The sequence below is a fragment of the Pterocles gutturalis genome, unplaced genomic scaffold (assembly GCF_000699245.1).
Source record: "Pterocles gutturalis isolate BGI_N339 unplaced genomic scaffold, ASM69924v1 scaffold26890, whole genome shotgun sequence".
Lineage (NCBI taxonomy): Eukaryota > Metazoa > Chordata > Aves > Pterocliformes > Pteroclidae > Pterocles > Pterocles gutturalis.
In genome coordinates, this window is record NW_010141667.1 from 26,769 (window position 1) to 52,872 (window position 26,104).

Consider the following 26,104-nt stretch of genomic DNA (forward strand, 5'->3'; position numbering starts at 1 on the left):
ACAATGGAATGTTGTTAATTAGTGTCTGTGTCTGTGGTTGTGTCTGTGATTGTGTACTTATATCGGCAAGCTTGGTAAACAGCGAGGACTGACAAGGCTCAACTCTGGGTGTGTGATCAATTGCTGGAAAACATAAGAGTTTAGGGAAATAATTGATGTTTACTTGACACATGGTTGATTTTTTTTTTTTAAGTAACGGGGATGAAGGAAGAAGTGCAGAAAACTGAGAATTCTGCATTACCATTCAGTCTTTCAGATTCCCATTGTCAGAACACATTCATCAAACCAGTATGTACAGATGGATCAGAAGTTGCAGCTCTTCTTCCTGGCTATTGTAACATGCAAGCATCTTGAAAATGAGAGCTTGTTGTAAGGGGCTTCAGGTGGAGAAGAGTGTGAAAAGGCAGTGGTAGAAACTTTGTTACTGGAAACACACCAAAGGACATCTGCTAGTCTAAGATGAGAGTTAACTTGTGGGAAATGTTAATAAGCTGTGGAAATCTGCTTGAATAATCTCTGGCAAGTGACCTAGCTCTGAGAGAACAAAAATACTAATGGCTTCAGTCATTGGTTCACAATGTAAAGCCCAGCCTTTCTGGAATGGTTAAGTAGTTGTCTAGGCAAAGCTAAATATTGCATGGAACTAATAAAGTCAAGTAAGAGGTGTTGTCCATCTGCTTCTACACTCAACATCCATCAGCTTTTATACAGCCTACAATCTCAGTGCAACTCTGACATCTCATCTCTGTCTTGCCTTAAATGAAACATTGCTAACCTGGAACTCTTCATCTGCCCAAGGGCTCCTGCAACACCCACTTCCAGCTGCTGTGCTGCTTTCACATTTGAATGAGTAATCTGGGTGTTTCCTTCAGCTCACAGTTCTTCCTCTCTCTTTCAAAATCCTGCTAATTCTGCCTGCATGACAGCTTTTCCTGTCTGTGCATACTGCTGAGCTTTCATCAAAACTGTCATTGATTTTTGCATCTTGGTTACTGCAACACCATTTTCTTGGTTTTGGCAATAGTAGTCTGGCCTGGTTTGTGTCTCTGCAGAATATTGCTGCTAAAGGGTTTTATAGTCTTACATTTCACAGGGAATCAGCCTACATTTGACTCCTTCATCTGCATCGTCTCAAACATGGACTGCGTGTCCTGGACATGAACATCTGTAATGCTAACTCATTTTCCTCCTCTGAAACCCTTTCTAAAATGCTGGTTTTTTTTTCATGGCTACAAAAACTTGACTGTGATTAACCTACTGATACATGAAAACTGCTCCTCATCGCTTCTTGCTGTTACTCTGCCTGCCCCATCTGTACTCGTGTGTTGTGCTTTTTGTATCCTTAACTCTTGTTATACTTGAGTTGTTACCTCTTTGAAGCAGGTATTTGTTTATTCTCATTTGTCTTGCTCTCTGGGTCCTCCTGAGGGACCAAGTCTGGTAGGCTGTGGGAGCTGCATGTCTTCACAGCTTCACTTTGCTGAATCAAAGTCGCTTTATTCCTGAATAACAGTTCACAGACGCTTCTCCTGTCTCTCATGCTTAATTCCTATGTGTCCAGAGATAGTTCTAAAGCTGTGTGATGCTTGTTGAGGTCTGGTCACACTTGGAGAGAGCTCTGTGGCAATAGCAGAGCGTCATCTCTGTAGGACCCACTTTGGCTTAAGTTTCCTTTCCCAAAGCATGTCTACTGGGATTAGCGTGCATTGCATCTGTGTTCGATACATCCTGAATAATGGCTCTTAGGATGCATTAGTCAGGTTTGCCATTGTCTCCACCAGTAAAATATAAGGCATCATAAATAGTGTTAACTTTTCTTGTGTCTGTGTCTCAGTTGTTCCATTTCAAATTCTTTGCTTTGGTGTAGTTCTGTCAGAAGCGCCGTATTTACCAGTACTAGAAGGAATCCCATTCTTATGAAGAATTCGCATTGTGAGTAATAAATTCAAATTACTGGTATATGTTCTTATTTTGAAGACCTTGGCAGTGTGGTCCAGTTGGACAGCATGTGGGAGGACTCTGTCCCACTCACGTATGTGGGACCTGCCCTTGTTCTTGTCCTTGCAGAAGCAGCGAAACACAACTACCCGCACTGGGCCTGAGGTTGAGAGCCCAACATGAAAAGATGGCTTAGGTGTGGAGGCAAGCCATTTCCTGCTTGTGAACATGGCCTGGCACTTACAGCCTCATCGGAATGGTGTGTGAATGTGGGCACAAAACCAGGATCCCTCCTCTGTGTCATCTAAGGTCCCACTGACACAAGAAAATTCCGTGGTTTTTTTGGTCTTGTATTGCTGATGACAAAAAACCCCCAAAAGAGTGTGTCCACTAATGGAAAGATGAAACTGTAAGTTTTCAAGACCATTTGTGTAGAAATACATTGAATCTATGTAGGCATGAATAGTTGGTTCAGTCTTAACAGCACTTTGCTGTCTTTATATATTGCTATGAGCAGCGTTTTTAATGCCTTATCCCAATGAAATTCAGGCACTGGAGATTGTTTATCAGAGGAACACAGGATCCAATATTCTTGGCGGAGTGTTTCTTTTCAGTGAAGGCATTCTTTCAGCTCATCTTTCAATACATGTTCTTTGGGCACCGTAAGTGCAGGGCAGAATCTGCAGGCTGGTATTCCTTGAACATGCCAATAGGAATAAGATTTTAAGGAAGAGTTTGGAGTGTGACAAGAGTATGTGAATGCAGAAGCCATAAAACAAGAAAGTAAAACATAGCATACCGAATGCACTCAGGGCAAAGGGAAGGGAAGGATACTGCTTTTTCACAGGCTTGCCTGAAATATTCCCTAGGCTTAGGAACATCAGCCAGGTGGTCTACTCTTGAGATATTGAGGATTCTTTTCCTTTTAACATGAACTGTTGGTTTTTAAATGGAGTTCTAGAGCTCTGAAGTACATTTATCTTTCAATTAGAAATAGCAAATAGCAAAAATTTGCATGGTAAGCTCATATAAATAAGTAAAGAGGCAGTCTAGGTTGTAGTGTTGAGCATGTGAGCCTGGAATTCCAGAGGTTTTCTTTAACCAGCTCTTACACTGAATATTTATTAATGTTTTTACATCAGTTTCATCATGGAATGCACATGATGAGAATTATTTAACACATGGTGCTCCAGGGTTGCATTACATTGCATTGATCAGTACTAGCCTGCTCTGTAGAAACCTTTGGAGAAGAGTAAACAAAGCTAGTGAAAGAGAATGTCACAGCACATAACGTTCCATGCTAATAAAAATGTGATATGAAGTATGTTTGATTTTTAAAAAGATGACTAGAGAGACTTAAACAGATTGATATCAGTGAAGGTGTGCTACACTTATTCCTTTCTAAGCATTTTCTTTGGTACATGAAACACATGCAACTGAAATTTATTAGTCTAGGCACAGTGTAACAGGCTTCTGCTATAAGCTACATAACAAGGCAATGATTTTCAGGCATAAACAGCCCTGGGAAGCTGGTGAGTTCTTTGAAACAGTACTCCTAAGTGGAGGTAGATGAGGCAGAAATGCGTTAATGCATCAACCATCCTGATTATTTGTAGCTTGTGGGGTTCTCTTGAGTCTATGCTTTCACTTCTGTGATATTAAAATCATAAGGATTAAAATGTTTATTAAGTGATGTGTTAGGGAGCAATATGCATCTTGTAGCTGTGTTTAATTAAGACAGGATAACTAATTGAGGAGTGATTACAGGTGGGAACTCAGCAAGGTGACAAATGTGTACTAACTGATCTCAGTTTACACATTTTAATTACAAAGCCAAGTTCACGTGAAAGCAGAAGCTGTTGATAAAGCCACCTGCTAATCCAGTTCTGTACATTTCCATTTGTCCGCTTCTGGGGCACAAGTTGGAATATTTGAAGGTTTTCTTTTTATTTTGACAAACAAGTAAAATAGGAGGTTTTCATAGCATTCTAGGTAAGAGTAGGTAGATGGATCTGTGCCTGTCTTATGAAGCTGTGGAACATGTTTCTCAGGATCTTAGAAATTGCCTGAAAGGGCACTGGAGCCAACAGTGATAGCCAAAAATCAGAACCTTCCCTCTGCCTGGCAGAAACACTGTGCTAGATGGGGTTTTCCAGCCAAAAGAAGAAAACAACAGTCTGAAAGGCTTTAAACTACAATCAGGAGGATTGGGGTGAGTGAGAAAAGTCCACAAAGAAACATAAATCAGTGTGGACAAGGTCTAAAACTAGTGGGTAGGGTTGTTTGTAATAAGGTCATAGAAAGGACAGTGAAGAAGGATTATAAATCAGTCTAAAAGACGTATTACATGCCAGGATTCAATTACAAAGACAGAGAAAAGAAATACAAGCTGAAAGTGGAAATATAGTGAAAAATATTCAGGCAAAATCAGAAAGCCCAAGGTACAAAACAAGAAGCAGCAAAGAGAAAATAGCAAGCATATAATTTCCTTGGTGAAACTGCTCTCAGTCAGGGCCACTTGTGTCTCCTTAGTAAAATCAGCCTGAGCCATAAAGACCTACAACAGAGGATGTTTTAGAGCAAAGGGAAGGGGAGAGCCTGAGCCATTAGGAGGATACTTAAATAGAAAGAGAGTTGGGCTTTGCTGTTGTGGTAACTGGTGCATGCCCATGGTACAAAAAGCATTTCTAGAATAGTGTAACATGAAAAATTGAAAAGCTGATGAGAATTTAATGGCTTCATTTTTCTAATGCACGCTACTCATAAAACTTGCAACTAATGTCCTTCTGCACCTTGGGGGATATAATGTAATGCAGCAAAAAATTCTTGGTAACACCACTCGGAGCTAAGCTTTCATTTACTGCACAAATGTGATCTGTGGCAACAGTCACTTGGGAGTGAGCTGCAGCAACATCACCTTAGTGGAGGTATGGACTCAGTGCCACTGTGGTCCCACTTTACCATCAACCTGACAACAGATGTAAACTCTCCCTTATTGTTCAGCAATGTGTGAGTCAGCTTTAGTAATGCTAATTTGGATTTATTTGTCCCAAGACCTTGGAAAATTTTGGAGGAATGAAAGGGCAGGGGCACAACAAGCAGTTTGGAGATTTTTGTTTTGCCTGTTGTGCAAAGAAAAAGAATGATTTCATAGTGGTGTGATTGCACCTTCCCTTGTAAGAGATCCAAGATTCTTCCCCTTAGAAAATTGTGTCTACTTATCTAGGATTACTTCTGACACCAAAATGTGATAGACTGGGTGTGGAGTCCTAAGAAAGGCTGCTGCAGTTATTGGTAGTCTTTTCTGTCTCACAAATACAAGAAATCCTTTCCTCTCTCATGATGACCCAGAACGCTTGTGCCTTGCCTGTGTGTAGCAAGAAATTGTTTTTCTTTCTTATCAATGGTTCACAAAAGCTTTCTGAGGAATAGGCACAGCTTGATTATTCAGAGTCCAAGCATCCCCCATTCCAACAAAATTCAGTAACAGCCTGGTTATAAACCTTGGTATTGAGTTGGATACTCAGAAATTGATGCATTTGCTTCAGTGGATTGTTTCACAAAGTTTGGTTGAAGTGACTTGCAAAATGTTATATGGGAAGCTTGTAGTAGAGCTGAATGCAAAAAAATTGAGCTTCAGGTCCAAGTCTGCTGTTTGTATCCTCATGCTTTTAAGATCAAGACTATCTGTTCTCTGCAACGGAATATAAGAAAATTAATCAATTAAGAATTGAATTTCCTCCACTGACAACGCACTGGACTGAGGCAGGAATATTTTGGTGCAGATTGTATTAGTGTTGTAAATTCAATTTGTGCATCTTTGATGAGTTAAACTAGTTGCTTTCCCTTGTTGAATCACTTTTGAAAGTGACTGAGAGCTGATGCTTAAAGCTATGGGACCGCTTAGGCTGATGTGCTCTTTATATTTTCAGTTTTAAAAAGTGTAGCTTTCAGATTTTTTTAAAAAAAATTTTTTTACTGGGACAAATGTTTACTTTTTGATCCCAAGACACTTAAATAAAAGTTCTAATTGCAAAAATTACTAAACCCCACACAGAAACCTGTAAGGCCCTGAATAACTGCAGGCTTGTTACGGTGAGTCTGGTGCTGCTGGCATACTGTCAGGCGTGACTGGCTCCCTCTCGCTGATACAGGGAAAGATTTGACATGGCATTCACAAAGACAAGAAATGGGAAGTGTTTAGGTGTTTGTCATTTGGGAGAGATTCCTACCATCAGTTCTGGTTGTTCTTGGTGTGCAATACCTGCACCATTTTAAAATCATGGAGGCATTAATTGGAAGCACTTGGTGGAAATCATCTAGTCTGACCTTCCCCTAGAAGCAGGGTTGTTGCCAACACCAGCCCATCAGTGGCTTTGTCTAGCCAAATGTTAACAATCTCCAAGGACAGAGATGCCTCTGTGGGCAGCTGTTCCCATACTTCTTCACCTTCCTAGTGGAAAGGCTTTTTTGTAGTATCCAATTTGAACTCTACAAACTGCAATATGTGCTGCTTGTTATATCTCCTGTCACGACTAAGAAAAGTTGTATTCTGCTGTCTTTGTAACTGCCCTTCAGATAGCTGCAGGCAGATACGAGACTGCCCCTTGGCTGCCTCTTCCCCAGACTAAACAAACCCAGCTCCCTCGGTCTCTCTTTACAGAACATGTTCTCTGGTAGCCCCCCTTGAACCCTCTCCACTTTCTCCATGTCTCTCTTGAACTGAGGGGTACAAAAGCATTCATTTTAGAACCTTTAAGGAGCTCCTTCTGTAGCCATTACTCATGGAAATTAGCAGGCATGAATAGTTACACTGAGAAATAACGTGGAAGTAAGTGCTGTAGTGGAGGGCTGTAAATGATTCTAGTGGTTTATTCGGAATTAATAATAATAGTTTACACAATGATTACATATTTTCATCCCAGCTTTCTGAAGTTGTTATCCAAGAGTTTCTTCCACCATAAAACTAAGTCTGATTATAAATGCTGATGTAAACCTCTTGCCCTTTCAACATACACATTCAAGCACAAACTCGTAATGGGGAGTAGTGTTGCTATTAACTGGAATTAATTTATATCTTGGCTGGTGAAGTTCACCAAACCTGATACATGGATGCAAGTGTGAGGTACCTTCTTATCATCTACCCTGATTTCCTGCAGATTAGAGAATTTCACCCAAAGGTTTCCTTCACAGGAGTATATAGCTTCTGAGTTCTACCTCTGAAGTGTGAGCAGCAGAAAGTTCAGCCTATGTGAAGGCTGTAGGGAGGCTGTGAATTTTCTGTGGGTTAGTTACTTTGTATGAAGTTCTGGTATAGGCAAACCCTGGGAATTCAAAACTCACTGCAAAGCCTACGCTCTGGTATTTTAAAAGCAAGGAAAAGTTATATAAATACATAGTAACAGCAGCTGCTTCATCATAGCAGAAGGGAAGCTGTCCGGGATCTCAAAAATAGGTCTCAGGATAATCCCAAAATCCTAAGGACAATCTCAAGGCTAATTTTTACATTGGTATTCATCCTTCTGTCTTTCATGTTACTGAATTACTTATGCTAGTGCAAAGTGAATAAATGAAAATTATTACAGGGGTCTCTTAACTTCCAGTTTTGTGCCCCGTCCATTAAACCAATGGCTTTTCCACTTGTCATCTTTCATAATTTATATTTCCCTTGTCTACAAAATAAAGTTACTAGTATTTAACCATAGTCTGAGATTTAATTTATGCTCTCTCAAGCGGTTTTCTCACAGAGAGGTGAGTATCTTTGTCCTGTCACTAAACTGTACAAGTGGGGAAGCTGACACTGAAGGAATTCTGCAACTGTGATTTTTAGCCACTATGTTCTCCCTTGTGAAATGCTAAATATTATCAATGGCACCTGATCAGGATAAGATGAAGGACAGCCTGTGCCACAAACCTAATTTTAACTCAGTAGGTAACAGTAGTGTGAAAATATGTGCATTTAGTATATCTATTATGCATGTGCAAGTGTTGTTTAAAAGAAACCAACAAGTTCTTGGTTCTGTAAAGCAGAAAGTACCTCTGTGACATTGTAGGTGTCAGATCTTTGCAGGATCAACTACCACCCAAACCCTGTGTTGACTGATTTAAAAAAAAAAAAAAAAAAAAAAGAAAGGAAAAAAGAGACAGTAATTCTTGGTTTTCATCTAGGGTCTTAAATCCTGAGGATAAATTTTCCAAAGGAGGGCAGCACCCAGAAGCCCTTCTTCCTGCCTTTTGTAAAACCAACCTCTTCACTGTGGTGGTCCCTGAGAGGAATCTGGGTGCCTTTGAAAATCCTGTTTGTTTTGTGGCTGTTGAGCAATTTTAAGCATCTGTCTTTGAACAGATAAGTGGACTGAGCTAAATGGGCTGTCTGACCTCACTCTGTTGTATTCATCCATGACACTTATTGTACTGCAGTACTCTCATAGCTCTGAAGACTAGCAGCAAAGCATCGGTGTGTGTGGTGATGCAGGGATTTTCAAACATTTTTTGTGAGGACTACTGAAGTCTCAAGGCTGAAGATCTAGCAAAGCTGCGTGCACTGTGCTTTTCATGCAGCTTTGTGGTATCCACTAGCTCCTCTCCCTGCCAACCCAGCTCCCCCTTCCGCGCCTCTTTATGATAATGCTGAGAGTCTTTTCCCATGTTGCTCATCTTCTTTCCTGGCATGCTCTGCCTCTGTAATTAGATCTCAGTCGTTTATTTGTGACATCCCAGTTTGATGCCATAGAGCTGGAGAAAGTGCTAGCTAGTGAAAAAGGAGGATTAGAGAATAGCTTGCTTACCAAGGCACTAAGTGGATGGTGTTATCATGGATCCCTTAACACAATGAACTGATTAGTTTAAACAGTGTGAATTTCACAAGGCACTTAATTTCCAACTGCTGTTTTGTGTTGCCTTGGTTCAGTCACACAGTACTTTCTTCTGCTGTGTGCAATGCTTAACTTGCAATCAGGGCTTTCCTATTGTTACTAATTATAATAAATATCTTGGAAAACAGAAAAATGTTGATGTTAATTGCCAGCTTCTGTTATTTTGGCGGAATGATGTTGTCCTGCAGGGCTTAATTTCCTAATGAACCACATTATCTTTACAAAGCTATTTCACGGAATCTAACTTTTAACATTTATCTCTGGTGCCTACAAATGTGGCTTTAGCAGCTAAACAGGTTTGAAAAGTTCTTCCTACCACCCAGAAGAATGGGTCATTACACTCATCTCATCTGCAGCGTTGCTTCGGAAGTGGTTAAGGTAATGCAGCTGGTGGAGGTGGCAAACTGCAAAAGCAGAAGGAAGACCTAAGGCTGTGATGTAGCTGTCCCTGCAGCTTCTGCACGTGCTACGTGTCACATGCGGAAATTGAAGTCTGCGGTTTGGCGAAGAGTAGCATTTGGCTGGGACACTGAACTGGAGTTCTGGGGTTGTGGAGTGAATTCCCACCTTATCATGGGTTCCTGCGCATTAGCCAAGGCTTTTAGTCTCTGTGTCTTGTTTTTTTCCAACTGTCTAATGAGGGTGGTTCTCCTCTTGGATGTTTATCTGTTTAGTCTGTTCATGCTACATTTTTTATATCTGGAAATGTCTATTGTGAATGCAGTGCTTACGGCACTGACGCAGTACTGAATCAGGTTTTGGATTACGACAAAAATTATCAAAGCAGTAAAGCAGAGTTCGTCCAATCAGAACTCATTCTTAGTTGGTTTCTCTTTCTGAAAAATCTAATGTAACTACCATGAAAGTAATGTACTATATTGCTCTATGCCTAGTTTACAGAATGTTTTCCCTTAGTGGCTTTCAATGCATGAAGGGCAAAGGCACTAGTATACTTATTTTACAAATAGGTAATCAGAGGTAGTAAGGAGTACAGAGTCTGCCAGGATCACTTCAGTGGTTAGTGCCAGTTAGAAAGTAAAATTCACTTATCCTGAGTATAAGCACAGTTCTTATCCAGAGAAAGTGCGTTTTTTAAAATTTTTGAGTATATGTTGGAATAATTTAGTTATTCCATTAAACCCTGAAAGTGATGTAGTAAATGTTACTAAATGGGTATAAAATGGGTCTCAATCAGATTATTTTCTCTAGTTCCAAGAATTGGCCTGAACTGCTCCCTGGACCAAAGGGGAATCAAGGGGTCAGAGTGGCCTCTCTGCTCTTGTGGCGGTGAAGGCAACCACTCTGCAAGTTAATATGAGCATTAGCACTGAAGTAAATCCAGCTGCAGTGTGCTCTGGCTCTGACTCTAGATTCCAGTGAAATAGGGGTCAAGACCAGACTGCCCGATTAGCCCTAAATCTGTGTAGTGCTCCTCTGTACCTACTTTATTTCCAATATTTACCGACTCTTAACCGTTTCTCTTTTACTTTTTGGACCTTTTTCAGAGGCTGTGTTAATACATATTTTCACTGTGTTTTTGCCATAAGGAAGATGTTGATTTTATAAGTACAGCTGCATCTCAACAAGTTGAGGCTTTTCTGCCTATGTTAACATAACACTGTGGTGCAAGAACTATCTGAGTCTTTTATTTTATTTACTTAATGTTTTCATCTCCTCAACCCCCCCTTGCTGCAGCACATCATTAAGGCAAATCGTTCCACTCTTGGTCTTCTTGTTGTCTGCCTGTGTGGGGCCGGTTTGGTCCCTCCTGGCTTGGCAGGGTAGCACCAAACAGCCTAGGGACTGGCCCACAGCTTCAGTTGGGTTTGACAGCTGTACTATAGATTGTTCTTCCTCCACACAACCTCAGGGACATAAAAGTCTCATTTTTGTACATACAAACTTAACACAAAATGCTTTCCTTCTGGAGGAGAGAAGTTATTGGAAGGTCTGCACAAGAGAGGGCAGTGTTTTGATCACTGCTGTTGTGCCTCGAATCTAGTTTCATTCTGTAGGTTTGGCCCTTTTTAATGGTCTGGTTCCAAAAGCAAGCTAGACCTATGCAATGATCTTGTGAAAGTGTGTGTACCCGCCTGTGTCACCACTCAGTGTTGATGGAAGGGCAGAAGCTTCAGAAATGATTGAAAGTAGGCTGCCATGCGCAGGAAAGCATGGTTGTCATGGTTTTGTGTTCCTGGACAATGGGAAACACTGCAGAGTGAGCTGAGAGCCTCCCAGCCCTCATGGCGTTCAGTTTCAGTATTCAGAAAAGAAGTTTGACTTTAAAATGTTTTGAGTGAAGAGGATTTCCAGGCAGATGAAGCTGAAGGAAGTAAAGGTGAATACAGAATGCATGGGACTGACTCCAGTTAACATACAATTCTAATAATAAATCAGCATCTTAAATTCAACAGATGGAGTGCTGTTTTCTGTATGTAGTTTTTTTGCAATATTTAAGAACTTAGTATCTGTTCTTTTAATCTGCTTTATAACACAAAGAAATGGGTTCACTCCATGTAAGGCATGTTCCTTGTGTTACGAGTCAGTGGTCGGGCTTTTTTTGGTTTTTTAATCTTTAAAAAGACATCTGATGTATATCTCAGTAAAAGCAAAAAAGGAAATCTAGCTGTTGCTTTCAATAGTTTGAAAGGATAGTAATAGGAAACACGTACCAATGATGGCATATTGCCTAATACGCAATTCCTTTTGAGGTCACTGCGGTGTAGTGAATAAAGCCTGATAGAGCAACAGCATCCTGCCTGGCTGTGTTCTGAAATACAGGAGTGCTCCAGCTAAAGGGTGACTCTTCTAATTATGGTGGCTTTCAGAGTTGGAGGCTTTTCATCTAGGCCTTCCTTGTGGCTTTCATTGCCTTTTAAAAAGGTTCAAACTACATGGAATATTCTAGTATAGTACTGTCTTTAAGGCTATATGCAATAATATAAATAAAAGTGTATTGCTTTTTTTTCATTGTGCTTTGTGGCATGTGAGGTTGGGTTTTAAAAGTAGCATCTTTTAATCTGTAGTAATGATGATTCTGTGCATGGAGTGAGTATCATTTAGTTCTCTGAAAGTGCTCAAGCTGCTAAACTGAGCTACAGTCCAGACCTCAATATTTGCTAGCGTTGAATTAGTCTAACACTTGGCAGCTGATGCTGTTGAGAGAGTCAAGAATGCATTTGTGGTCAGCTGTGGCTCACATCTGGTGACACATCTCTGGCTACAAAAGCAGAGCTAGTGCACCAGGTTGAGAATTCACCTGCATCTGGATGGTGGCCCTTTGTGCTCCAGTACTTGAGGCTTTGGAGCACTTTGAGACTTGCCGTGATGATGCATCTTAGTGAATGAACAGCAATGCACTGGCACCAGCTCACAGACCTGCTTTACTGGAGTGAGTGAGGGCCTGGGAGTTCTTTTGTCAAAGCATGAAATCCTAGTCCTCAGGCGTATGAGCGGAGTGAGTTTGGGGCAGTGTTGTAAAGCAGTTAGTTTCATAGCGTTCTGCCCTCCTTCCAGGTATATAAATGCAGCAATTCCTGCAAATAAATTAATTTTTAAGGACTTTCTGATGCTCACATTTTGTAGTACCATGATGGGTTTTCCACATTTGCATTTTTGGGAAAACTGCTGTCTGCTTCCCTCATGTTTCATAAGTGTTGGCTGGGTTTACACTGCTAGTGAGGATAATGGGAGAAGGAAAATCTCCTTACCAGACTGGAGTCAAGATATGTCTCTGTTATAAAGTCTGCTATAAACTGCTCTCAACGCAACTCATCTGTCCCACTGCCAGAGTGATCTATATAATGTTGAATACCTAGACACTGTTTAGATGTGTCCCATGAACTTGTGAATCTCTGTTCTTAGTTACACTAGTACTTGGGCAGCAGTGGGTGAGGGCATGGAGGGAGGCAGATAGGAAGGAACTCAGGTAAAGCATAGCAAATTCCCAAATTTATACAGTTCATATTTTTAGTGAATGCATCACTCTGTGTTGATTGCTCCTGGTTTCACTCTTCTTTCTCTGCATGCTCGATATTTTTCTCCTATCTGTCCCATTCTCCTCAGCTGTAATGATAAGACAGAAATACTGCTTCTGAAGTCTTCATCTCCTCAGCGGCTGTATTAAAGCAACCGCATTGCTTCATTCCTCCCTAGCAGTATGTATGTGTTCATGTTTCTTTCTCATTTCCCTTTCTCCCATTCTCTCTGTACTGTGTGTAGATATATATATTTGTACAGTAATGCCCTATCTCTGGTGATCTAAGTAGAAATACTACATACACAAGGTATGGAACAGAGACAATATTGATCCATACATATATGTACATGTACATGTAAAAATATATATATGTTGGATGCTTAGTTAAAGGTACTAAGCACTGTAAAAGAGTTAAAGGTACTTTAACTGTACAAGATTCTTTGCATGGTCTTTTTGTGAAGTGAAATAACACATTCTTCATTGTAACTGGCCCTTCAAACTCTGTAAGGAAAGCTTTTTAACAAAAACCCCCAACATTTTTTTCATGAAATTATTTTAGGATCAGCTGTGCTTTGAACCATTAAAAACTGTCAATTCTGTTGAATGTTTTCCTCGGGAGATATTTTGAGTATGTTAAAATAATATCTGGAGAGCAAAAGTAGCAAGAATAGCATCTGCTATACTTGGACAGTCTGAGAACATGGATCTGAGTCCATCTGCTGCAGGTCGTTGCCTTCCTCTCCTGAAGTGCAGCTGCAATGTGAAAAGTTCATGGTACAGACTACTGCTGGAGGAGAGGAGGAAGCAATGTTATTATTAATGGTTTACTGTTTTCTTTTAGCAAAACCAGCCTTAGAAATTTGTACCAGAATCCCCCCTAGAACAGATGACTTTGCAATTAATGAAACCTTTTTTTTTCCCCTCAAGTTAGGAAATACCAGTGAATTCCCTGTGTGCAGCTCAGTTCTTGTCACCTCTGCAAATACTTTATGCTGTAGCTTTTGGATTTTAATATCCTTAGCAACAAACTATTTTTCCCTAAAATACAATTTTCTCTTTTAGTGCATAGGTTAGACAAGAGACTGAGAATTGCTTTGTCTGTGCTACTGATGTATGCCCAGTACATGGATAAGACTGAGCATGCTAAGTTCATCCACATTGCTGGATATTAAAAAAAAACCAAAACAGAACCAAAACACTTGTTGCTCAGGTTCAGACCTCTCACAGGATGTGATAATGGATTGAATGTACATGAAAACTGCAGTAGGGTGTCGGGGAGCTGTTTGTTCTCTGGGCACTTACTGGATAGGGCAAGAAGTGCTGGTCTTAAAATTGCAGCAAGAAAGACTCAGATTAGGCTTTTAGCAAAACTTTCCAAAGGCAAAGACACTAAAGAGCTGAGATAGTTTGTGTGCAGAGACCATACATTTTTTGAGTTCTTTAATGGGTTAGATAAATATTTGTCAGGGACCAAGTATTGATTCATATCTTGAATGTTGCCCTTTCCAATGCAACAAATGAAAGCTGTGTGTGTAGAAGAGCTCAGTTGGAGATAGGTGATGTTGAAGTGAGCTGGAGTGAAACCAGCCCTGCCTGTGCCTAGCACATGCAAACCGTTTGGATGAAAGATTTGGTTTATACTAAGGCACAATGCAAGAACTTCATCCCCAGTACCACTCCAGAGCTTCATCTAAGCCTGTACTTGCCAATACGCTTACATGCAAATGGTAAGACGGCAGGAGAGTCTGGCTTGGACCTGTGCCTGATCGATAGGTTTTTAATATCATTTACGGTTACTCTGGTTACTCTAAATCTGTGTTTTCCAAATTTTGAAACTTTGTTTGCAAACATCCTTTTCAATATAATATTTTTTCAATATGTGTTGCCACACAGCTGGCAAGGTTTGATTTCTGCGGTGTTTGCACAGTGTTCTCCTTCCTGGACAATTCCACTAATTTCAGATCGTGCTGTTGAGTCCAGTGCACGTAACTGAAGCAGAAGGTTTTGCCCAACAGCGATAAAGGATGTAAAGTACCCATAATCCCAATCATGAGGTGTGCTTTTAAAATAATGAGCAACTGTGATTCGCTTAACCCTTACTTTCTTATTTTGGAATTTATTTCATGTTGTTTTTCCTTTTTTTTGTTAGCCACAATGAGGAAGAAGCTTTCTAGAAAAATCTATTTATCTCATTTATTAAGATGGAGAGGGTAAAATGAGCCAGTAAATATGAAGGACAATTTTATATCTCCAAGTCTTACCCCAGTATTGCTTTTTGAACAAGCTTCGCTGTGTTTTTAGCCACAGGTGTAAACTAGCCAGCAGTTCCCACAGCCCACAGTGTGGCTGTACGAAGGGAGCCAAATCCCAGTCCAGGTCTGCAGTCTTTCTGTGTGAGTCTGCCCTCTTTTGGGGATGCTCTGGAGCCACCACAGTGCGTGTGTATGAATTGGTGTGAAGGTTTGCTGGAAGACTGACTATGGAAGCAGAAAAATGTTCATACATTTATTTGTTTGCTAGCATGCTTCAGTACTCATGCACTTAACTGTAAAACAACAGCAGGTAAACCAAAAGTTGAGGTGAAAGAGTTGAAAGATACTACTATCTATTTTAACAGAAAACCATACAGTAGGGAGACATACAGGAGAAAAGAAATGGAAACACAATTTTGTCAACTGTTCTTTGATATTTTTCTCTAAGCCCAGCTCTGAGAGTGATGTGGTTACATGAGAACTTGTGGCTTTTTGAAAATCTATGTGTCTGGAGGCTGAAAATCCAGAAAGTGATAGAAAGATTGCCAAATGTTGATTTTATAATGTAGGATTATTTTTAGGTTTGTTCTCGTTACATTTTAGGGAACCTGCCCTATTGTATTTTGAGTCATTGAATATACTGAGTATTTTGTTGATGTTATAAAAGTGAATGTGCTTAAAAGCAATGGATTTTGAAATAGAAAATGTTGGTTTTAAGTCAAGAGATGCATTACTGGCAAAGTGTATCACATATTCTTAGTAAGTTACACAATGTGGGGAGGGTCCATTTCAGGAAAGACCATATGTATCTGGGAGAGGAAGAAAGGCATACTTGAAGTATTGTGGGGACGAGAGGCCAAAGGTATTCCTTCATTTCTTAAAGGAGGCTGGGGCCCCTCGTAGCGTGCAGATTCACAGGTTAATTAGGAGTTCAGGTTTTAGGCCATTCATCACAGGTTTCAAAATTACTTTCTTCCTTTCTCCACCTGCCATGCACACAGCTGCTTGGTTAGACACGTAGCATGGTAAGTGCATGCATACTGCCCTGTTCCAGCCTGTGAAGTTGTGCTATATATTGTGGGCAGGACGATTCCCAAATCAAGACCTTTAGCAAACAGCTTTTTTGCGTGTTGAACCTGGAGGGCTGACCCTAACTGAAACCGCGAGCTGGGGGAAGGCTTGTTCACTTGCTGAAAAGGGTCTGCTAGGTTTTGGTATTTCCCACCCCACTTCTCTGATCCCTTCTCTCTCGCAGGCAGGAATGGCATCTCCTGAAAATCCTGAGCAGTTGATCATTGCCCTGGAACCCGAGGCTGCCTCTATCTACTGCCGAAAGCTCCGCCTGCACCAGATGATAGACCTGAGTAGCAGAGCGCCTGTCAATGGTTATAGCCCGAGTGACACTGTTGGAACTGGATTTACACAGGGTACTACTTCTATTAACTCACTTCTTTAGATTCTTATGCCTAAGTTTTCTTTGCCCATGAGGGATGTTTTCTTAGCATTTCTTGTTGTTTTTGGTCTCTTGAGGTGTTTCAGGCTAGCATCAGTTTGCTTTTGTAAACTGTTCTGCTGTTTAACTAGTTTAGGCATTGATACAGCAGCGTTTGCACACGCTTGAATTTTAGCATGCAGGTAGCTTCATTGCCTTGTCTTTATTGGGATGTTGTGGGAGTCTTTTAGTATTTTCATGACAGTATTTTTCTGCCTTAATTAACATCAATACTTCACTTTGGATCATTTTTAAAATTTAATTTATTGGAAGCATTTATGTGTTAGATTAGCTGCATTATTGAAGCAATATTGAATACCTGGATCTGCAAAGAGACTTTTAGTCTGAAGTGTTCCAGAGTTTTGACAGATGCTTTTTGATGCCATCTTTATGAAATATTATTAATTACTTTAAACACTCAGAGGAACACATGGTATTGGAATATAGCAATGAATTTATCTGCTCATAGATGAGTAACGAGATACGGTACTTCTGATTTATTGACCTGGGATCTGTTGCTAATATTGATGTTTGATGACTGACTGACAGTGACAGCCAGAGATTAGATCACAGTGTAAGTCACTTGCCAAAAGATCCTTTGCCACCAAAGAATTTTGAGCTTGGTATCCTACCTGAGATTGGAGGAAAATAGGAGAGGAAAGAAAAGAAAAGAAAAGAAAAGAAAAGAAAAGAAAAGAAAAGAAAAGAAAAGAAAGCAGGAGCAAGATGTGATTGCTGCATAATGCACAGATTTCTCATTGCTGTGAATTGTAACAGTTGCACTGATACTGGTGGTAGTGTGACAATCTACCCCAGAAGGAATTTTTCAGAAGAATTTTTATTTTATCACATTTACTAGGTCAAAACAGTACAGGCAAGTGGAAGATGGAGCTAGTAAAGCTATTCTTGTACTTCCCGGAGGGTATTTTTTTTAGTTAGGCGGAGTCACGACATCATTCTCTCACATCCATGCCTCTCCTAGCCAGCACTTGTCAGATGTGTTCAGTGTTACAGAGACCCACGCAGAGCACAGGACACAATCCCTGCGCAGGACACAGTCCCTTCAGGGGCCCCTCACCTTCTGTCCTCCTTGTTTGTGTCCTGAACCATTCCAGTTCCGTGTGATTTTACGTGAACTCACTTTCAGGTTACACGGGGGTTTGCCTCTGGGAAAATAATAAAAGGAAGAGGTTCTCTGGTTAAGGTTTTGAAACTGGGCAGAATCTGGCAGATCATGGATTTCTGCTAACAGACTTTTTCTTGGATGGGGAGTACCATTCTGCATCTTTGTATTGTAAAAGCTGTTGGGAATGAGAAAGGTTTCATGTCAAAATTAATGAAAACAAAGTTTGGAATGAATTAATTTTGGGTTAGAATTAAAATTTCATAAAGGGATGGCAGGCACCCAAGACAAGCTGAGAACAGATTAAGAAGAAAATCCCTTTAAATATAAACAGAGAGAAGCACTCCAAGGACCATATTATTGCTGTGAAGTCAAAACAAACATTTTACTTTCATAGTAGCCAGGATAACCTTACTTCAGTTGTACTTAAAGACTGGCTTTTGTGTTTCCTTCTAGCCCACAGGAGTGAATGAAAGGGCTCTCGCTGACTTCTGTGGGCTCTGTGTCAGGCCCTTGCTTGGACCTAGGGCTTGTTCTGCATTGAATGCTTCATCGTTTAAGCTCTTGCTGTGTGCTGCTAAGTCAGTGCAGCGAGGCTGATGTGGTTTCTCTGCATCATAGGGTCTTTATGGGGAGGATATAGGTGCAATTGGAGCCGCTGGTCTTTTTCTGATTATAGGCACTATAGAAATGAGAAGCAAAAAAAGCATTCAGTGGTTTGCATGCTCATGTTTTCAGAAAGAATGGTATTTTAATGCATGACAGGATGCCTCTCTTCTTCTGTAGTGTTTTATAGAGGTGCCTTTGAAGGTGAGTGAAGGTTACGCAGGGAATTATTTTTTTGATTGGTTGTAGGGGCTAATTTAGAAGCATAATAACAAAGGCTCTCACTGCTCTGCTCTCTCTTCACAGGCTGTTCTGCATCTTTTAAATACCTAAGTAGCAATTAAATCTTGTAAGAGAACTTGCTCTTATAATAGTATTGCTAGATTATGCTTAATTTTTAATTGGTGTATATTTAAAATATTATGAGGGTCAGACTTGATGATCACTGTGAACTGAAGAAGTTATAAATCTGAGAAGCAGTGCTTTTGGCTGTTGTTTGGAGACAGACTGACGTCCTGAAAGGCTCTGGAGGCATCTTTGCCTGAGCACCCAAAATCAGCGTTTGCTTTTGGCAACGTGGGGATTGTCTCCTCGGCCCCGGGTGGCACAGGTCAGTCTGGCAGCAGGCTGGGGCTGCCGCCTGCTGGCAAAGGCTGCGCTGAGCACAGCTTGGCTGCGAGCCCACCCGGCTCCAGGCAGCGCTTTAAAAACCAGAATGTATTACAAAAATAAGTCAGAGCTGTTTATACCTTTCGTATTAGGTTATTGGTTTTAATCCAGTTAGTATCAAGGATGATCAGTGTGGCTGCAAAGCATTTTTCCTTCTTTCTAGGAACAATGTCAAAATGTTCCCGATTCTAATGCAATAATTTTTGTTCTTTGTTTTGTTAAGAAGCAATACATACAGATCTGTCAGCATGCTTGCACTTCTTTCCTGCAGCTTATGATACCACCTTCTTCATGCTTTCTTATACTCAGTAATTTTTTCTCTGTCAATGACCAGCTAAGGAACACATCCGTCGTAATCGACAGAGTCGTACCTTTTTGGTGGAAAATGTCATAGGAGAGATCTGGTCCGAACTGGAGGAAGGTAGTGTCCTTTCTTGAATAAACTTTGCTCTCACTAGTTTTATATTGCAGGCAAACATTGTGTTTACCACAAATGTGCTGTGCACTGAATTGTTCTCACAGTGATTATAAATAGGAAAAGAAGAAAATACAGGTTCATGTGCTGCTCTTCGTTACTAAGGCTGAATTGCTATTCTGGATGCTCTAGCAAAATACTGTTTATTAAGGAGGTGGTAGAAAGGAATCCAGGTTAAAAATGTTACCAGAATATCTTCCTCAGAATAGACCTTGCAAATATGCCATAGTATTAATTAGGTAACCTACTAGACTGTATACTAGCAGCATGAGCAATTCTACTAAACCACTTTTCATCTGTGCTAAATCAATGGCTTTTGACATCTGATTTTCATATGTACTGTCAATCATTGTGTTATCATTACTAAAAAAAGATCATGTCTTCAGTGTAGATTTTCTGTAAGTCATTATCTCTTATGCTGGTAATGCCCCTGAGAAGTTTTCATTGCAATTCGCTACTGTGATAATGTTAATGTAAATACCATTTGCCTATTCCTTTGGAAAACTAGGTGACCGTTACATCGTTGTTGACAGTGGAGGAGGCACAGTGGATATTACTGTCCATCAGATAAGACTCCCTGAAGGACACCTTAAGGAGCTATACAAGGCAACAGGTAATGTCACTTCCACTACTTCCTTTATTTATGTAATTTTACTTGTCAGTGAAGGAAATGTATGCCTTTATTGTTCGCTACATTTCACTAACAGTTTTTCCTGAAATAAGAGCAGTGTTCAAAATAAGTAAAACCGAGCTGCTGGTCAGCATACAAGGGTAAATCACTTAATGCTTCTGAAACTTTGGAGTGGTAAATCTCAGTTTGCAAGGGTAAGGAACTGTCGTCTCCTGTCTTATTCACTTCCATTCAGGCCATGACCTCCTGCCGTGGTCCTTGTCTGACTTCCAATAGTAGATTTGTCATATTCCTGTCCTTTGAGAGGACACCTGTGTCTTGCTGCTCTGTCCAGGTATTTAGAGATGTACTGCAGAATAGCTGAGTGTCACAACAAGAACCTTGTAAAGTGACTGCTGGCAGAACAGAAGTTTCCCTAAATTTAAGGGGAAGCGTATATATTCCAGTAATTTCACAGGCAGTGTAAGAAGGAACATCTGCAATCCCCTGTGAAAAATGCACCATGATTGTTCCACAACAAAGTGCAATTCCTTGAATGGTATTCCCATCTTGAACTCCAGATCCCCTTTGACTTTGTCCTGTGACTAAGATGCTACCCACATGAGACAGCCTGTTATTTGTTTCTCCACACTGAGTTAGTCTTCATCTGTATGATTCATTGCTGAGCGTTCTCAGTCTTGCTGGCTGTAAGACTGCCTCAGGAAACAAGCTAGTAAGAGCAAATGGGACACTGTACATCAAGTCTATCTGCTGCTGAATATGAGTCCCACTCACACCCTCTCATATGTGGATAAGGAGGCAGTTTCCTTTGCTTTTACTGAGAAATGTTTCTGGTTTATCATGGTAATGTTACAGTGGCTATGGTGGCATAGGAGTAAAAGTGAAGCAAAGATAAGATTATTTTCTGTATTAGGCCAACTGTTATATTTAGTATAGTTACCTCTTTCTGTAGACCTTCTCCTATGGCAGTCCTAGCAGTGTCAGTCTGATGGGTATTTGGTCAACTTGAAAACTGGTAAGCAGTCCAGAATATTAAAGCTATGTTTTGTTTGTAATGCAGGTGGACCGTATGGTTCTCTAGGTGTGGACTATGAATTTGAAAAGCTCCTGTGTAAAATATTTGGAGAAGATTTTATTGAGCAATTTAAAATCAAGCGCCCTGCTGCCTGGGTAGATCTGATGATAGCATTTGAGTCCCGTAAACGGGCAGCAGCTCCAGACAGGACCAATCCACTAAACATCACTCTGCCTTTCTCCTTCATTGACTATTACAAGAAGTTTCGAGGTCACAGTGTAGAACATGCCTTGAGGAAAAGCAAGTGAGTAGACGATTGAACCCAAATGGATGCAGAAAGCACCCTAAATGACAAGATCATGGGCTGCTACACTTTACTACACAAGAGGAAGTAGGGAGAAGGTTGAAGTGAGCATTTTGCGTCTTTCGAAGTTATATGCTACAGGAGACCTCTAGATTAATTGGCATCAAAGAGAATGAACAAGAGAGAGGCTGCGAATCTGGGGCAGAATGCTTGGGACCTGAGAGGAGAAGACGTGATATTTAGAACCTGTACCTTGGCCTCTTTCTGCATTTTTTAAGCTAGTGAATGTTGAATGTAGCATGCAGGCTGAAACTCCTGCATCTTTTCCTAAAGTTACTGGTAAATGTACTTTAAGTTTAAATGACTTGGAATCCAGCTCGGAGTCACTTCCTAAATGAGACTGAGGTTCTGAAATAATTAAAAAGTTCTGGAAATATTCCCCTTCACAAGGCCATCTCCTTCTTATTAATAGTCTTAATGGTAAATCTTAGAAGGAATGCTAAATGATCCCTTCAAATCAAATTAAATTAATTGGATAATGGGATAGAAAGAGTATAAAGGTGACATATAATGTGCATGAATGAAAAGGAGATTACTGAGCTATATGAATGTGCAGCAGTGATGGAATAACAAAATGCCTGTGTTCACTTAACAAATGTTATACCTTATTAAAAATGCTGTGCTCTCTTCTGCCTCCTGAGGCTTCCCATACTTGCTTGTTTGGCATGCTAGTGCTATAATCTAAATGTTGCCCTTCTGGGGATGAATCAGTGCTGTTTCAGATGAGCGAGCACTGGATTGACTGCCAGCTGTTTCAGGAAGCAGCTGAGCGTTGGTAATGCTACAGAAAGCAATCAGGCAAAGAAAACAACAATTAGACAAGCAAAAATAATTATTCTCCTTTGAAATTTTACGTTGCTGCAGTTGGCGTGGGGCTAGGGTGGGGTGAAGCACTTTCTTCCAAGCAAAATGCATGCAGATTCTGTAAACTCATTCATTTATTGATTTATTTAGCATGTCTTGTGGGTGCTTGGCTGTTTGTTATAGCTCATCTATAATATTTTAATGTCTTTTCTAACTGTTCTCTTCCAGCGTGGACTTTGTGAAGTGGTCCTCCCAGGGAATGCTGAGGATGAGCCCGGATGCAATGAATGCTCTTTTCAAACCTACAATTGACCAGATTGTTCAGCACCTTAGTATGTATCTGTGTGTAATTCCACTTTCCAGCTGAGCTGAAACTGAAGCTTTGCTTACCTGTTTCAAACCAGTAACTGGAATTCAAGTCAAAGAACCCCCCTAGGGCACACCAAATGTGGGCAAGGAATTTACTTCTGAAGCTTGTAGTTCTCTACAAAGTAGTTAGGAAAATAATAAAAGTAAGGGACATCACCTTAACATTTACTCTTTCCTAGTTCTAATACTAGTTATTGGGTGTGATTCAGTCCTGTTACTGCCTAAGCTTCAATTATACTTCCAGGGCTGCAAGCATTCAGAAGGCTGAATTGCACTTTTCTTTTTCCCGTTTCAGGCAACAACTAAATAATGCCAGAGACATAGCTAGTTTCTGATTATTCCTATAATTAAGACCTCCAGTTAGTTTCTCCTCAGTGGAAGGACTTATAAAGTGACATTTGTTCATGAACATCCAAATCACTGACATGTCTAAAACACAAATAATAAATGACACATCATGGTGGAAGTACTTCCAGGCATGGCTTAACCAGCACTGAATTTCTTTATCCAGTAATGGGAAGTGACATAGGCTTGTTGGGAAATCTCTCATTTAAAGTCTTCCTGGTGGAAGACGGGATTTGTATCATTGTAGATTATAACGTGTGTACTGAGCAAAGTATTGCTGTTCTACACATTACAAAGCACTAATTGAATTGTGTTTGGAGTGGAATATCCAGCTTTACTCGCTATATTTGAGGAATTATTAGATAAATTTTGAGACGCCACAACTTGACAGCTAGTACAAAACAGCTTATATGTGAGCAGGGAGATAGAGGTCTAGAACTGCAATAGTTGTGACGCATACCTCAGTCATGCTGCCTCAGTTATCTGAACTAAGTGTGAACCTACAACTAAACTGTATGATAATCTTGAAGGTAGGGGATGTGGGCTTAAGCTAAGAAGGAACATCTGTGAAAAAGTAAGGAGGTATTATTTTGCACATGGTACATATTGTGGTTAAGATGTTAGGGTCAGAAATAATAAGCAAATTTAAAATGGGGTGACTTAACTGGAATGCTGTAAAGGGTGTGTGAATCAGTTAGGTTTGGGAATATCTTACTGATACTTGAAGTGGCAAGATGATGTCTGTTTCCCTACCACCCAAATAGTGACTGGCAGGATTTCTTTGCAAAAATCGGTGTCTCACTTTACTGATAGAAGCTAAATAAAAATTCTGTTTTACGTGCCGCTTCAGAAATATTGCACGCTTCAAGGTAAGTTTCCATTCACAGTGAAACAGAGTATAGAAGAGACTGCAGAAGTGGAGCTAGTGCATGCTGAGAGCAGCAGTGTGGGCATAGATGTGGCCGTTTCAGATTTTATGCATGTGCATGGGACATTCAGTGCACTCAGACGTTAGGAGTTTTACCTGCATTCCCCTTTCACAGTGGATTTTTTTTTCCTATTGAATGGGCTCTGTTTCTGTTTAGGTGATGTGTTTGATAAACCAGAAGTGACCAATGTCAAGTTTCTGTTCCTGGTGGGTGGCTTTGCGGAATCCCCATTACTCCAACAAGCTGTCCAGAGTGCTTTTGGTTCAAGATGTCGAGTCATCATTCCTCAGGATGTGGGGCTCACTATCCTCAAAGGAGCTGTTCTCTTTGGTCTAGACCCTGCTGTCATCAAAGTGCGGCGTTCACCTCTCACCTATGGTGTGGGTGTGCTCAATCGGTTTGTGGAAGGAAAGCATCCACCAGAAAAGCTTCTAATCAAAGATGGCACACGCTGGTGCACTGATGTCTTTGACAAATTTATCTCAGCCGACCAATCTGTAGCCCTTGGAGAAACTGTGACACGCAGTTACACGCCTGCCAAACCTTCTCAGTTAGTAATAGTGATCAATATCTATAGCTCAGAACAAGATAATGTCAGCTTCATCACCGAATCTGGAGTGAAAAAGTGTGGCACCCTTCGTTTGGATCTCACGGGAACTGATGCTTCAGTGCCAAACCGGAGGGAGATCAAAACACTTATGCAGTTTGGGGACACTGAAATCAAAGCCATGGCCATTGATGTTGCCACCTCTAAAAGTGTCAAAGTCGGTATTGATTTCTTAAACTACTGACAGCCCATTTTCCCCACCACAGCCTGTTTGTGAGACTGATCTTCCACTCTTCCATTTTTTGACTTTCATATATTACATAATCAACTTGAATTTCAGCAGGCTATACGAGAACAACTAGAAAGGTGGAGTATGTCATATTTGTGCCCTTTGATGACCAAAGACTGGATTTTGAAAGACCCTTAAAAAGTTTTGGGAGCAGAAGTTCCAGAGGTAGTAAAAGTTCCCAAGTTACTCAAGCATGCTTAAAGATTTACATTTATTAAGTAAATAGTGATTATTGTTGGATCCTGGAGATTAGTTAAAAAGATATAAAATTGTAATCTCTTTGCCTTGTTCTTGTTCCTCTTCTTCCTCTTTCTCCCCAGAAAACTCTCTAAGCCCCATGGTTGTTGTAGGGGGTGTGTCTCTGTGGGGCATCTGTTTAAACAGCACCATGCTCTAGCAATGGGAACAAATTAGTAGTCTAAGGCATTCTTTTATTCTTTGGATTTTGCCCCATGGCTTAAAAAATTTAAGTGCTGAAAGTCAATGACTTAAAGAAATGGGAACTGAGTTGCTGAAATTCCGAGATCCCACTGAAGAGAAAATCCTTAGATATAGGAAATATATGTATATTCTAGGAGCCTAATATTGTTTGCTGCAGTTTGAAAACAAGTCCTTTATTGTCAAAGCTCTCAGAACTAGCTGTTGGATTAAATAACTAGTATTTCCCTCATTTTACTTTGGAAAATTACTAAGAACAAAGCTATTTCCCTTTTGGGTCTATCTAAACTGAGTTTTATTAGTATCCATCTGCAATCATGGAATCACAGAATAGTTGAGGTTGGAGGGGACATCCATTGACGATCTGGTCCAACCTCTCAGCTCTAAACAGTATCAACAAGAGCAGGATGCTTTTTCTGGTTTTGAACATCTCTGAAGATGGAGGTGCCTAAACTCTGGGCAACCTGTTCCAGTATTTGACAGCCCTCACTGCGAAAAAGTTTTTTCTTATATTTAAGAGGAATTTCTTAAGTTTCAATTTGTGCCCATTGCTTCTTTTTCCTTCACTGGATACCTCTCAGAAGTCTGGCTCTTCTTTACTGGGTTCTATCAGGCATTTATATATATTCTTTGCATCCCCTGAGCTTTTTCGAGTCTAAACAGTCTCAGCTTTCTCAGCCTCTCCTCACGTGACAGATACACCTTCATGCGCCTTTGCTGGTCTCAGTCCAGTATGTCCATGTCTCTTCTTGTACCGAGAAGCACAGAACTGGACCTGGCACTCCAAATGTGGTCTCACCAGTGCTGAATAAAGGGGAGTAATTATTTTCCTTGACCTGCTGGCAATGCTTTTCCCAATGCAGCCCAGGAGGCTGTTGGCATTCTTTGTTGCAAGGGCACGTTGCTGGCTTACACTCAACTTTGTGTCTATGAAGACCCCGAGGTCTTTTTTTGCCAAGCTGCT

The 26,104-nt window shown here is 40.5% G+C and overlaps 1 protein-coding gene across 1 annotated transcript in view; it reads left to right on the forward strand.

Moving 5' to 3' along the window:
- The window catches only part of HSPA12A (heat shock 70kDa protein 12A), a 40,081-nt gene extending 15,409 nt beyond the window's left edge, over window positions 1–24,672 (forward strand). The window contains exons 7-12 of the mRNA XM_010084108.1: window positions 16,300–16,471; window positions 19,269–19,355; window positions 19,918–20,022; window positions 21,101–21,359; window positions 22,452–22,555; window positions 24,023–24,672. Of these exons, the coding sequence (XP_010082410.1) occupies window positions 16,300–16,471; window positions 19,269–19,355; window positions 19,918–20,022; window positions 21,101–21,359; window positions 22,452–22,555; window positions 24,023–24,657 (1,362 nt within the window). The 3' untranslated portion in view covers window positions 24,658–24,672. The remainder of the gene's footprint in view (window positions 1–16,299; window positions 16,472–19,268; window positions 19,356–19,917; window positions 20,023–21,100; window positions 21,360–22,451; window positions 22,556–24,022) is intronic.
- The last annotated feature ends 1,432 nt before the right edge of the window (window positions 24,673–26,104 follow it).